General features: G+C 39.8%; 1 protein-coding gene across 6 annotated transcripts in view; it reads left to right on the top strand.

The window, feature by feature from the left end:
* Positions 1-14,798, top strand: part of BEGAIN (brain enriched guanylate kinase associated) — a 303,147-nt gene that overhangs the window by 275,738 nt on the left and 12,611 nt on the right. For all 6 annotated transcript variants that reach the window (XM_060755324.2, XM_060755286.2, XM_060755307.2 and 3 more), the window contains one exon: positions 11,318-11,425. In XM_060755324.2, coding sequence (XP_060611307.1) covers positions 11,318-11,425 — 108 coding nt within the window. The remainder of the gene's footprint in view (positions 1-11,317; positions 11,426-14,798) is intronic.

The following is a 14,798-nucleotide window of genomic DNA, read 5'->3' as shown; positions in this document are numbered from 1 at the left end:
GGTGGTTTTGAAAGCCGCTGAGATGTCTAAAAGCACCAACAGAGACCCACACCCCTTGTCATTTTTAAGACAAAGATCATCTACTAAGGCGACCATAGTAGTCTCACCTCTGTATCCTGCTCTAAAGCCGACCAGTTAAGGAAGTGTGCTCAAAGTTGGAGGGCAACTGGCTTACTAATCATTTTATCCAAAAAAATGAAGTTTAGAAACTGGTCTGTAATTATTAAGGTCCAGGTGATCCAGGGAGGGCTTTATCAGCAGTGGGTATTTTAAAAAGAAGACAAAAATAGATTTTGAAATAGCCGAATGGAGGATTTAGTCATGTAATGATAAGGACAGGGGTTTTTTTTTTTGTTAGATATTAGTTCCATATAATGTGGTGTCAGAAGTCATGGGTGGTGGTTCACGGGGAGGGAATGGGGAGGTGGCAGGACAGGGGAAATAATACTTGTATTTTGATTATTGAATCTCAAATATTGTATGTTGTTTTTTCATGTATCACAATAAAAATATACAAAAAAAGATATATACAAAAATATACAAAAAAGGTCAAAAAACCATCATCCTTGACTAAAATTATGCATGTTGGACTGCTGTTTAGACACAAGTGATGTAAAACATTGGCAACTTTCTCCTGCAGTGTTTCTTAGAAACAACAAAAATTTTCTCAAGAAATAAAACTGAAAGCATGAATATAAACCAGCTGAAAAGGAATAGCTGTCAAAGCCATGACAAGTATTGCTTATAGGTAAATTGCTATGCTTTTACACATCCACACTGGGAAAACTAATGCTCATGAACTTATTCATGAATAGATGGCAGTTATTTATTATTTATTGAATGGGGGAAATACATTGGAATATGTATGGATGGAAATTTTGTTGGTGATTTCATATTTGAAAACACCAACAAAGTGGGAGAAAACAAGTAGAAGTGTTTGGGATGGAGGTGGAAGCAAAGTGGGACAGAGATTCAGTGTATCCTTACACATACCTACACTGATGTAAATTATACTGAGTTCATTAGGGATGTCTATACTTTTTATCCAGTATTACACAACCTGACATCTGCCAGGAAGTAGCAGCCAATAATGAAAGGACGAAGGCAGTGACACCTCCGGTGCATCCCCTGTTTGGATATCAGCCAGAACGCCAATGCCTTAAATCAAGAAAAGGTTTTCTGAAATCTATAGAAATACTTGCAGGAACACCTCAGCAAGCGAGAGTCCAAAAGTGGCAGGCTAAAACCCGGCACCTCAAGCCATGGCTGATAGCGGATGAGAGACTCCCCCTGGGCACACAGAAGACTGAGAGACTTGGAAGGCACAAAAAATATTGCGCTCTGGCAACACGAGATGCAGAGCTAACCTTAAGAAATGGAGCCATAAAGTGGAGTCCACAACATGAGAATGCCACATGCACAATGGAGGACCTTCTTATAGCAACGCCAGAGGTATTCCAAGTGGCCAGCTACTGATCAAAGGACATTGTGTACAGAGAAGGGCGACTAAAATGATAAAGAGTCTGGAGAACAAGCCCTATGAGGAGCAGCTTAAGGAGCTGGGCATGTTTAGCCTGAAGAAGAGAAGTCTAAGATGAGATATGATATCCATGTATAAATATGTGAGAGGAAGCCACAGGGAGGAGGGAGCAAGCTTGTTTTTTGCTTCCTTGGAGACTAAGAACAATGGCTTCAAACTACAAGAGAGGAGATTCCATCTGAACATGAGGAAGAACTTCCTGACTGTGAGAGCCATTCAGCAGTGGAACTCTCTGCCCCGGAGTGTGGTGGAGGCGCCTTCTTTGGAAGCTTTTAAAGAGAGGCTGGATGGCCATCTGTCAGGGGTGATTTGAATGCAATATTCCTGCTTCTTGGCAGGGGGTTGGACTGGATGGCCCATGAGGTCTCTTCCAACTCTTTGATTCTATGATTTAATATAATGCCAAGTTTTAAACTTTGTGATGTTTTTTTTAAAAATACATCACAACTGTACCCTTCGTTCACTTCTGATATGATTAAAAATACTAAGGATGAAAAGTTGTATTGTATGAGTTTAGTTCTGTGTCATAAACTTACAGTGAAACAAAGTGCTTTGCCTTGAAATTATGTACTCCCATACTTGAAAGTAAACCAAATTGAACTCAGTTGATATGTATAAGATGGCCTGGTAAAAGAAGTGCAAGTTGCGGTAAGCAGGATGTGGGTTGTGGGACTACATTTCCCATCAGCCCTGGCCTGCATAATTAGTGATCAGACATGATGGGGCCTGTAATCCAGGAACAATTGAAGGGCCATTAATTGCCCACATCTGCATCAAAGCTTAGATTTCTTGATCACAGTTACAAAGCAAAAGCATTGCTTTTGTTGCCTGCTAATTTTGTTGCATACATAAATTAACATGATTAGGTCTTGTTCGCACTATCTTCAATTATTTTACCAAAGTGATACAAATACTTATGAAGATGCCTCTCGATAGCATGAGCTAATGGAACAAATTCATTATTTTTCCAGGTTTGTATTCACAATTTAATTTGTCAATCCCTAAGTAATCACAGCATTTTAATGATGTCCGTAAGGATTTGGATATTAGTGGGATTAAGCATTCCATGGTGTTTCCTATAGTATTTATGATTTCTACATGAAAATTGGATGGTAAAGACAGATGATAGGAGGAATTCATTTGAAATGTGATTCTGGAGAAGAGTTCTATGGAGACTAAGTACTGCTAAAAGGACAAATGGATGGGATTGCAGAGTCATCAAGCCTGAACTTTCACTAGAAGTAAAGATAGCTAAAATGAAGTTGTCAGATTTTGGACATATCATGAGATAACATTACTCTCAGAGATATATGCTAGTGCCTGGTCAAGTGGAAAGTGGTTGGAAAAGGAGCCTGCTCTTCAGGGGGATTGATTTGATCAAGGAAGCCATGGCCCTAATCAGAGCAGCTCAGGACCAGGGATTTGGGAGATCTTCCATTCCGATAACTGTCATAAGTTAAAGTTGACTTGGTGGCAAATAACAACAACAATATCTGTACTCTACCATTACAGGGATGGTTCTGATCAAACACAGAAAAACCTTCACATATACAGAAACAAATAGCCTTGTACTAAGAACTCTGTTAATCAGCATTTTTATCCCTAACTGAGCAATGAGTCCACTAGCATCTCATTTTACCCTCTTCCGACAAACAGAGCCTGGAATACACCCAGAAAATAGGAGTACATGTTCATGTTGAAATCCACACTATAGTGTCCCTCAATATAGACGGGTCAGATCACTTTGATCCAGCAAGGAGTCTCACATCTCCACTCATCCTAGAGATTATCTATTGTTTAAAATCTCTAGAGAAGGTCCTTTCTTTGGAACAGCACCAAAGCTTTGGAATGAGCTACCAAAAGAAATCAAAGCACCCCCCCCCCTGATGTTGTTCATGTGTTGCTGCTGCAAACCTTCAACTTAACAGGGGAGCATTTGCACAGCTTAGGCTCGTGCGCCAGCTGCGCCCGTATCTTGGGAAGTCTGACTTGGCCACGGTGGTACACGCTTTGGTCACATCCCGCCTCGACTACTGCAACGCTCTCTACGTGGGGCTGCCCTTGAAGACGGCCCGGAAGCTTCAGCTAGTCCAACGCGCGGCAGCCATGTTGTTAACAGGAGCAGGGTGCAGAGAGCATACAACGCCCCTGCTGTCCCAGCTCCATTGGCTGCCGATTTGCTACCGGGCCCAATTTAAGGTGCTGGTGTTATCCTACAAAGCCCTAAACGGTTCCGGCCCAAAATACCTTGCAGACCGCATCTCGGCCTACGAGCCCATGAGGACCTTGAGATCATCCGGGGAGGCCCTTCTCTCGGTCCCGCCTGCCTCACAGGCACGTCTGGCGGGGACGAGAGAGCGGGCCTTCTCGGTGGTGGCCCCCCGGCTGTGGAACGCCCTCCCTCCTGAAGTTAGACAGGCGCCCTCCTTGATGGCCTTTCGTAGGAGCCTGAAAACATGGCTCTTCGAGCAGGCCTTCAACTGAGTGTATCATTGGAACGATACTGGAATGGATTATGACTATGAAATTGACTATGACCCCAGGATTTTGACGAAGCGGATTTTTAGTATATGTTATGTAGTAGTAGTTTGGTATGTACTGTCGTGATTGCTGTACACTGTCTTTTCTATGTTGTTGTTCACCGCCACGAGTCGCCCTAGGGCTGAGAGTGGCGGTCAATAAGTGCAAGTAATAAATAGCAATTCACATGGGATTTTCTTGGCAATATTTGTTCATATTTGCCTTTCTCTGAGGGTGAAAGTGTTTGACAATGAGTTTCCATGGCTGATCTGGGATTTGATCCCCAGTTTCCAGAGTCATTGCCCAGTGCTCAAATCACTACACCACAGTGATTCTTTCAATTATTAGCCCTTTGTATGCTTAGCTACAAAAATGACTGCAATTCTGCCAGGACATATTTTGCACTCATTTATAAATAAGAAATATGTCACCAAAATGTAATACAGCACTTTTGTTATGGTGCTATATTCACAAAGTACCCCCACCACACATCTTCAGCTTCCCTCATTGCCCTTTATATGCAGCAGCTACCTTTCTTGCCTGTTATGATGCTACCAGGTGCAAGAAACATAGGGCCCTTTCACACAGCCCTATATCCCAGAATATCAAGGCAGAAAATCCCACAATATCTGCTTTGAACTGGGTTATTGGAGTCCAGATAATGTGGGATTTTCTGCCTTGATATTCTGGGATATAGGGCTGTGTGGAAGGGCCCCCAAGCATTGCCAAAAAGTCATCAGTTCTGCTAAGAAGACTTGTGAAACAGGACAGAGGATGGATGGATGGAAATACAGATGGCTCCATGTAAGATGAGATGATCCAGTTGGCAATTGGAGAAGACAGCAAAGTGGTGAATGAAGAAAAGAACCACCCAGAAGCAGAGGAGCAGCTGTCCCTAAAAATCAAGCCTGGATATAGCAGTCATTGGGGCTCTCATAAAAATGGACTACTGCAGGGGTTTTCCCCCTCTGCTTCTTGATCTTTATACTCTTGCAGTCAAGAAAGAGATTCCAGGCACAAGCTAGAGGAAGCTGTCATCCTGTTAAGAGTTACCATCTGAAGCTTCAAGCTTGCCAAAACTCACCATCATTTGAGACACCATCCCACCAAGATTCACTGAAGCCACACATGCTGGTGGGTTCGATGTGTTGAAGATGCTGGCCAACCATGCCTTGATGTCCCACTCTTGAGCAAGAGTGAAAAATGTCTTGGAGATTGGAGGATTTTCAAATGCAGTAATGGTCTGTTTCAACCAAAACATCTTTTTTAACACATTGACACACTAAAAAATACCCAGTTCCTTAGAATTTGTGTCCACCTTCATTCTACCAGTTTCTGAATGTCAGTTGTGCATAGGGATGAATGAATTGCTCTCTGGCAATTAGTTCCCATTACTAGGGGGAAAATACAAAGCACAAGCCTGAGGTCCATCCACTCAACCCTAGTGGCAAGCCATTAAAACTAAGTACATATTGCTATCTTGGTTGGTTCCTCAGCTCTTAGCATATACGTTTCTGTTTTGTACACTCATTTGTGGTGTCCAGTTTCCATAATCTTTCAAATTAACATCCAAAGAAAAATTGGGAGCAAATATGCACACGCCCTGACTTGTTTTGAGCAACATTTATAGACCAAAAGGAAATATAAGTGTCCTGAGCCAGTTTGCTTCTGCTAATAACTTGCCAATTACACTTTTTTTTTCTATTTGTCTTCTTTTCCTGGGATTGCACTGTTAGTTGAAACCAGATGGGGGCTCCTTTTGTGTGAAAAATGTCAAACCGAGACAACCATTTTTGACACACGTCTTTTGCATTTGCTGGGAAAGGGAGAACAACATAGTCACCACAATAATTACCCTTCTTCAGTTAATGTATACAAGGCAGATTCAACTGATGTGTGTGTGTGTGTGTGAAAGAAAGAGAGAGCTTTTCTTTTTCCCGATTAGAAAGCAAAAAAAATGATTTGGTGTGTTTTAAAATCACCCAAGAGCTGCTTAGCATGAGCAATTCACCACTTTTCAATTTTAATAATCTCCTTTTTATCATCACCCTGTGCTCTGCACACCCAGATAATTAACCCTGATATTTGTTCAAGGCCCACAAGACAAATAGCTCCCATTGCTGTCAATATTCAGTGAAGCTGCATTATATTGACATATGTGAGATGTTTGGGAGTCTTTCATGTGTCATTTTAATCAACATAAGAATGATGAATTAGCAACCATCAACTTCTCAAAGGAAGAAGTCCTTCAGGCAAAGAAACTACACCTAGCAAGATAAAATACTGATAAAAATATAAAAACCCTTTAAAACAATTCAGTGTAAAACACAGCACCCTCACATCCTCACCCGCTATGCTTGGGATGATGGTGGGACTGAGAGAAGAACCTCTCCTGATGATCTCAGGACCCAGGCAGACTCATACAGTCTGCGAGATAGTCCTATATGGCTCAAGTCCAGGCTTTCTAGGTCATAACGCACGCTTTGAATTGTGCTTAGAACCAAAATAATAGCCTTGGGGCCATTTTAACAGGGAAGAAGTATGGTCTCTGAAGTCTTCTTTGGTTTAGACAGTAGCTTCAACTCTTTTCACATGCTGAAATTTCCAAATGCTCTTCAGGTAGAGCATATCATAGTGGTCCAAATGAGATGTAATTAAGGTAAGTCAGTGAATTTATAAACCATTCAATGGGTCTTCTGCCATTTTGTGTCCATCTTCCATACCTCAAAGTGATTCCCAATAGTTGTTGTAGTCTATTTGTTCAGTTGCTTCCAACTCTTCATGACCTCATGGACCAACCCATGCCAGAGCACCCTGTCAGCCATGGCTACTGCCAGCTCCTTCAAAGTCAAGCCAGTCACTTCAAGGATACGATCCATCCATCTTGCTCTTGGTCTGCCCCTCTTCCTTTTTCCTTCCATTTTCCCCAGCATCATTGTCTTCTCCAAGCTTTCCTGTCTTCTCATTATGTGAACAATCATAGAATCATAGAATCAAAGAGTTGGAAGAGACCTCATAGGCCAGTCCAACCCCCTGCCAAGAAGCAGGAACATTCACTCAAATCACCCCTGACAGATGGCCATCCAGCCCCTGTTTAAAAGCTTCCAAAGAAGGAGCCTCCACCACACTCCAGGGCAGAGAGTTCCACTGCTGAACGGTTCTCACAGTCAGGAAGTTCTTCCTCATGTTCAGATGGAATCTCGTTTCTTGTAGTTTGAAGCCATTGTTCCGCGTCCTAGTCTCCAAGGAAGCAGAAAACAAGCTTGCTCCCTCCTCCCTGTGGCTTCCTCTCACATATTTTTACATGGCTAAATGTATAAATATGTACTTCATCTTTGCCTCTAATATCCTTCTCTCAAGTGAACAGTTGGGCTTTATTTCCTGGAGGATGGACTGACTGGATCTTGTGGTTCAAGGCACTCTCAGAATTTTCCTCCAAAACCACAGTTCAAAAGTGTCTATCTTTCTCCATTCAGCCTTCCTTCTGGTCCAGCTCTCACAGCCATAGGTTACTATGGGGAATACCATTGTTTTAACTATGCATATCTTTGTTGCCAGTGTGATGTCTCTACTCATCACTATTTTATTGAGATTGGTCATTGCTCTCCTCCCAAGAAGTAAAGATCTTCTGATTTCCTGGCTGCAGTCTGCGTCTACAGTAGTCTTCATGCCTAAAATACGAAGTCTGTCACTGTCTCCACCTTTTCTCCCTCTATTTGCCAGTGATCAATCAGTCTTGTTGCCTTAATCTTGATGTTTTTGATGTTTAACTGCAACCCAGCTTTTACACTTTCTTCTTTCACCTTGGTTAGAAGGCTCCTCAGCTCTTCCCAATACAGCAGTTCTTTTATCCAGAAAGAAAGGTCTGTTGAAATGCCAACATGGATCTCCAATATCATGTCAGTTTGGACAGACTTTAGAAAGGTTTTATATTATTATTTACCAATTCCAGTCTAACCAGTTTAGTCAGATTTGCTGAGGGATTCCAGGAACTGTTGTCCAAAAATAACTTTTCCAAACTCTTGAGGGTCGGGAAACTGCCATGCAAAGCTTGCTGGATATGGTCCAATATACATAGCATGTTTCTTTATTTATGTAGGGTTTTCTGTTGTTCCATTCTGTGATGTAGACATGAAGACTCTGTGGAAAGGTACTGACTATACTGTTACCATACATTCATAATTATATCCATGATGTAGGATTTTGGTGAGTGATTACAGAACTTCAGGTGACCAAGTCATAGAATGTGTATGTTGTAGTTCTAATGCCCTGTGAATTCTGCAACAAAGCATGAGTCTGGGAAATTAAATATGAATAGGCAAGGTTTCAGGATATACCTAAAAGGTGTGTTGAAAAGTATGAATGAAACAACTCCACAACTTTTGTGCCTTGGTGCAATTCCAGTTTTAGAAAACAAGGAGTCATGATCTTCTGGGTATATAAGAGTCTTCCATCCAGATTCTTCATCAGGACAGATATAACCTTCCTTTTCAATCACTTGTTCAAGTTACTGACCGATGAAGTAGCCAGTTATTCTCATGCAAAGAGGCGTACTAGCAAAAGCTGAATAGCAGGATAGTAGGTAAATGGATAGTAGACTGTATCCAGTGTTATGCTGAGAAGACTTACAAGACCCAGTGTTGTTCCATTAGTACTTGTGTATCCCATAGCAGAAAGATTAGGGCAAGCAAGATTCATACTAATGAAGTTGTAATTATGTGTGTAATAAATAGTGCGATACTTTGTGCAACAACTAATGGAACAATTTACACAATGACTTGTAACAGTTGAATTCATGTAGTGGACACTTGCTGGAAGAGGTTCCAATCAGGAAAAAAGTTGGAATATAAATTAAATAAGTCAATAAATGAAACTGGAGTTGTATCCCAGTTGATGGACATGAAAGACTATCCCAGTTCAGTGATGGGTCTATGTTTGTGGAATTCCCTTCCTAGGAAAGTCAGTGTGAATGCTATATTGTTTATTTTTAAATTACCCCTGGACTTGTCTAATGTAAAAAAGTGCTTCATATGTAATGTTCTGTAACATCTTAAATGCTGCCCTTTTTATGTAATAATGTTCCCATTCTAGACAGTAGTTTTATTAATGTTTGATGTTTGAATGCAAGCTGGGTTAGAATAGTATATATTTTAAATAAATAAATTGTGACAGCATGATGAACTAATCTGAGGAAGGCCAGGCAGGAAAAATCCCTGTGAAAGGGGAAAAGAACCACATTGCCCATGCCTGTATTAGGCCTATTTTTAATAGTAACTCTCAAGCAATTAATTGAGAGTCTACTATAATAACAAAGTTCTTATGGTCTCTTGCATTAATTTTGCATCAGAATCCATGCAACTCCATGATACTCCAACCCCGGAAAGGCAGCTTTCAGGTTCTGGAGATGATGGCATCACAGGTTGCTGGAGATCTGGAATTGTGTCCACATTCCTTTTCTCAAGACCTATGCTACTTGGTTGGCTCTTTCCTTCCTGGAAAACAACCAACCAGGGCAATAATCCCAGGACTTGAAAGATGCCTGGGAGGGATGTATTTGGATGATAGGCTAGATGAAGCTAGTGAATTGTTCCTTGTGCAGGGTCCTCCATGCTCCCCACTCCCAAAGAAAAGATTGTACACACATAACTCTGAGTTATGTGTACTGAAGATGCCTGCAGGAATTCAGCTATGAGAAGTTTTTTTTCTTCAAAGAAAAGAGGTGAATGGTGTTGGTGTCAATACTTATTGCTGTACTTGTTGTACTGCTTGCAAAAGAATATCACAGCAGATACATTTCTTTTTGCTATTCAGCTTTGACTATATCAAAGAGTCGGAACTTGGCCTTTGCTGCATTTTGCATGAACCCCTTGGCCATTTTCTTTTTTCTTCAACCCAGCTTGAAGAAATCTGAAAAAAGCAATTCTGGAAAATTTGTTAGGATGAGTCAGAACACAAAATACATGTTTTGATTCCACAGCACATATGAACGTAAAGCACTGAAAAACACAGCAGAAGGGACTTAAAAAGCCAAAAAAGCAAAAGGATGCTACAGTGCATGCGTAAAAATGACTCTCATGTCAAGCAAAACACACAATCGCATATCCACACTCTCTTCCAGGCTACAGCTCCCAGCATCCCCTAGAACAGGCTCTTAAGGAGAGGAGGATGATCCAAGTGCATTGCTTCCAAGATGCAAGATTTCTTCTCCTTGGATTTCTTTGAGAGCATCCCAATCCCTGCATATTTCCAATTTCCTATTCCTGGACTGCAACTCCCAGCAGTCCTCCAGATAGATAGATTAGATAGAGGTAGTTAGGTAGATCAGGATGACTGCTGGGAGTTGCAGTCCAAGAATAAGTAGAGAAGGAAGAAAAGGGAGAAAGAGAGAAAAAACGAAAAAAGGGGGGAAGGAAGAATAGAGGGAAAAAAGAAGGAAGGAGAGAAGGAAAGAAAAAAAGGGAATAAAGAAGAAAAGGGAGAGAAGGAGAGAAAGAGGGAGGGAAGGTTGGCCACAGGAACACGTGGCGGGTACAGCTAGTATAAACATAAAATGGTAGCGTTCATCAGAACCTACTCCATGTTGATATAGATAATCCACAACTAAAGTTTCACAGACCACCCAACCTCTGGAATAAAGAAGGAAAACTAAATACAGGCAGCCCCTAATTTACAAGCATCCAACTTACTCATAGTTAAAAACAGGGGTGATACAACAGGAAGTGTAAGAAATCTACCCTTTGGAAGGGAAATTCAGTCCTGAAAGAATAATCGTAGGGAAAAGATGTCTCCACTGAAGCTTTATCACCAATCCTTGCTTCCACAACAAGCCATTTTTTTTTTCAAAATCCAATTATCACAGAGGCATTATCTTCTGAATGGGCACAGACAGCAAAACAAACACCACAGGTGTGTTAACCTTTCCCTATACGAACCTACAGAACCTTGTTCGTAACTACAGGACTGCATGTTTAATTTAAATTAAGTAAATGTAAACATGTTTTACAATCTCACATGTCCAGCATTGGATTCAGGTTGCAGCTATAGAGGACAATTCTCCAAGCCGTGTGTCATTTTTTGAACTTCAGGCTTTCTGTTTTCACCATGTGCTCTTTAGTAAGAACGGGGACGTCATGCAGGAAAAGAAATATAGGCAAGGGAAGAAAAGCGCTGCACACAATTTATCTTTGGCTTTGAAAACAACACAGCAGTATGTTTTGTATGGGTAAAAAATGTTGACTGAATTGTTTTTGTACACAGGGTCAACATTACGAAGAAGAAAAAAGAGCTTTAAGCCACGAAATAATAGCCCTCAATAACCATTTGATAGAAGCCAAGGTGACAATTGATAAATTGTCAGAAGATAATGTAAGTACTTTCAACAGTGGCTATTTGTCATGATCATGTATGGAAAATATAGCTATGAAATTATGGATTGCTGGATCTGAAACAATGCAATGCCAGTAGCTGCCGTGCCCTTCCATTTTATTAATTGCTCAGTTTTGAACTGTTCCACTTCTGTGCACCAGTGGCTACTCTGAGATGCTTCATCTTGTTCTTCTGTAAGAATATAGGGAACATTCATTCTGCCAAGTTCCTAGCAGTTTTTACTGTATGCGTCCTATGTTTATAACAAATTCTTTTGACAGCAAATTGTTTTCATTATAATTGAATCATTATCTGAAAAATGGAAAGAAGGCTGCAGCTCCAAAAATATGCTGATGCCATGAAAACTAGGAGGACCTCCTTCAAAGGAAATGTTTAAAAATAGAGCTCAGCATAATGTCCAATAAATTATCCTCTCTTTCTTATATATAATTTTCATTACAAATATTTGAGAAATGGGGAGGGATGCAAGAGTGGATATTGAATGGGGGCATTTTTAACATCTTACATTTTTGTTGAGAAATATAGCAAAAGAACATTTATTTATTTATTTACAATATTTATATTCTGCCCTTCTCACCCTGAAGGGGACTCAGGGCAGATCACAGAACATACATGTGCAGCAGACATTCAATGCTGTTTTATACACAAACAAGACAGACAGTTATACATAGATGGAGATATATATCGGCTTTTCCCATTTCTAATCTAAAACAGGATAGAAAAGTTGCTATAGAGTGTTTTGACACAGATGAGATAGAAATTTTGAGAAGTGGAAAGTATAAAGCCCTAACTACCACTTCCTACCTTATTCTTTTTGTCATAAAAAACTTCTTATCTCTGGTAGATCAACTTTCCGGGATCCCTTGGATACCATTGGGGATTCTGTCATTCTTGTCACTGATTTCTCTATTATTATTTTCTTTTCTTGTTATTCCTACATCCCTGTACTACTAATTTTCCCATGGTGCTATAGAAAACCCAATACAGTAGAGTCTCACTTATCCAACATAAACGGGCTGGCAGAACATTGGATAAGCGAAAATGTTGGATTATAAAGAGGGATTAAGTAAAATACTATTAAATTTCAAATTACATGATGATTTTACAAATTAAGCACAAAAACATTATGTTTTGCAACAAATCAACAGAAAAAGCAGTTCAGTACACAGTAATATTATGTAGTAATTACTGTATTTATGAATTTAGCACCAAAACATCGCAATGTATTGAAACAGCTGTGGATACGGGCAAGAGGCAGACTGCATTTGATAATATAGAACGTAGGATGAGTGAAGGTTGGATAAGCGAGGCTCTACTGTATTTTCATTTTCTTCTTTTAAATAGTCAATGAAAGGCTGTCGCTCTTCTTCAAATTTAGAAAAATCTGGTGATTGTATAAGCCTAGTCAATTTGACCATCTCTAATTACTACAGTATTAGATTTCTTCTTCGACTACCTTATTTTTTCATAAATCTAATCTACCATATGGGCAACACCCTACAGCATTGGAAAATGCACTTAATTTGTTCTGTTTTCCCTGGTGCATATTTGATATAATTTGCCATTATTTACTCAATGGCCTTGAGTCCCCTGCAGGCTGAGAAGAGCAGGATACAAATATAGTAAATAAATAAATAAATAAATATTTTATGATCTAGCCACATGCACCATTCTAAACTTTTTAGATGATCCAAGGCCACAACTCCTAGAATCCCATAGAGATAGTATGGATTCTGGTAGTTGTGGTTCAAATAAGGATTTTCTCCAAGGTCTGCTGATATTTATGTTGAAGACCACACAGGAAATACAGTAATCTTTTTTAGTGACAACCAAAGACAGGCTGCAAGGCTAAATTGTCCCCAAGTTACATTTTGAAGGCATTACCAAAGTGTTAATTACAGGCATAGTTCACGCCTAAAGGTATTGTTGGTAGCAATGATAAATAACAGCATTTGAGCAAGAAGAGCACATCTGCCACAGGCATATCAAGTCAAAATAATTAGTTTTGTTGTTATTCAAGATTGACTCCCAGTAGCTCTACTTGTTGTGGTAAACAGTGTCAACCTGTCCTTTGAGGGGCAGATGGAGCATGTTTAGCATTTGCCTAGAAGCTTTTCTTGATTTCTGTTTGTCATCTCCTTGGCACATTAGCTAAGATCCTAGGGTAACTTCACTTCCATTTTTCAGAAACCATCACTGCTGCAAAAACAGTAAGAGTCTTACAATGCCTTGAAGATATTTTTGAGCGGATTATAATTCTTAAAGGCATATATCTTAAAGCATTTGTTAGTCTCTAAATTCCACTCTCCACTGTGGGGTAGAGAGCAGGGATGGAAACATATTTGATAAATGATATTAAAACCACATAATTTGAGAGTTGAAAACTCCTGAAAAAAAATCTTGAACTGATTAGAATTTTCACCAATTCTTATTGTGTGCAAAATTCACACATGGTTTCTTTGCACAGAAAAAATAAAATAAAATTTTGGCTTGTTGTAGTTTTTTCCGGGTTATATGGCCATGTTCTAGAGGCATTTTCTCTTGACGTTTCACCTGCATCTATGGCAAGCATCCTCACTGCCTCTGAAAATGCTTCTAGAACATGGCCATATAACCCGCAAAAACCTACAACAACCCAGTGATTCCGGCCATGAAAGCCTTCAAGAATACAATATAAAATATTATTTGCTTCATGGAAATTGCATTTCCTGCACAAGAAATGCTGTAACTAGAGACTTGTTTGGTGTACAATTCACTTGTGGATGTATATAATAGTATTTCTATGCAGAAAATACGGTGTGTGAATTTTGTATAGAATAAATCCAGAATTGTAAATAGGCTTCAAAAACTGCGTATTTTTCAAAGAATTTTCTTCCTGTAGGAAGAATATTGCTACAATTACTCATTGTTTTCTCCAGGAAGAAACTCAGTGAAGAATTGCATCCCTAGTGGAGAGCAGGAAACTTGCTGGGAGATGACAAGGTTGAATCCTTAGATAGTTCCAGTTAAGAAAAGAATATTCCCCATCTTCTCTTTCCTTCTGAATACTGACCCTGTTCCTCCATGAACCCCACTATTCAAAAAGGCTTTCTAGACTTCTAGAGGCCAGCGTGTTGGTCCCAAGGCTCTCCAGAGACTATGGAAAATGCCCAAGGAGAGAATCAAAAGTGCATCTGAGGATGTGTTTTCTTAACGGGGGGAGGGATCCTGTGTCCAATAATGCAGAGGATCCTATTATTATTATTATTATTATTATTATTCCACATTTTTACCTAAGACTGGGGTCCAAAGCAGTTTATAACTTAAAAAGTAATACAATTAAAAACATGTTAAAAAGTAAATACTAAGGTAG

Source organism: Anolis sagrei, chromosome 1, assembly GCF_037176765.1.
Source record: "Anolis sagrei isolate rAnoSag1 chromosome 1, rAnoSag1.mat, whole genome shotgun sequence".
NCBI lineage: Eukaryota > Metazoa > Chordata > Lepidosauria > Squamata > Dactyloidae > Anolis > Anolis sagrei.
The sequence above is the reverse complement of the archived record's forward strand: the minus strand, read 5'-3'. Positions and strand labels throughout refer to the sequence as shown.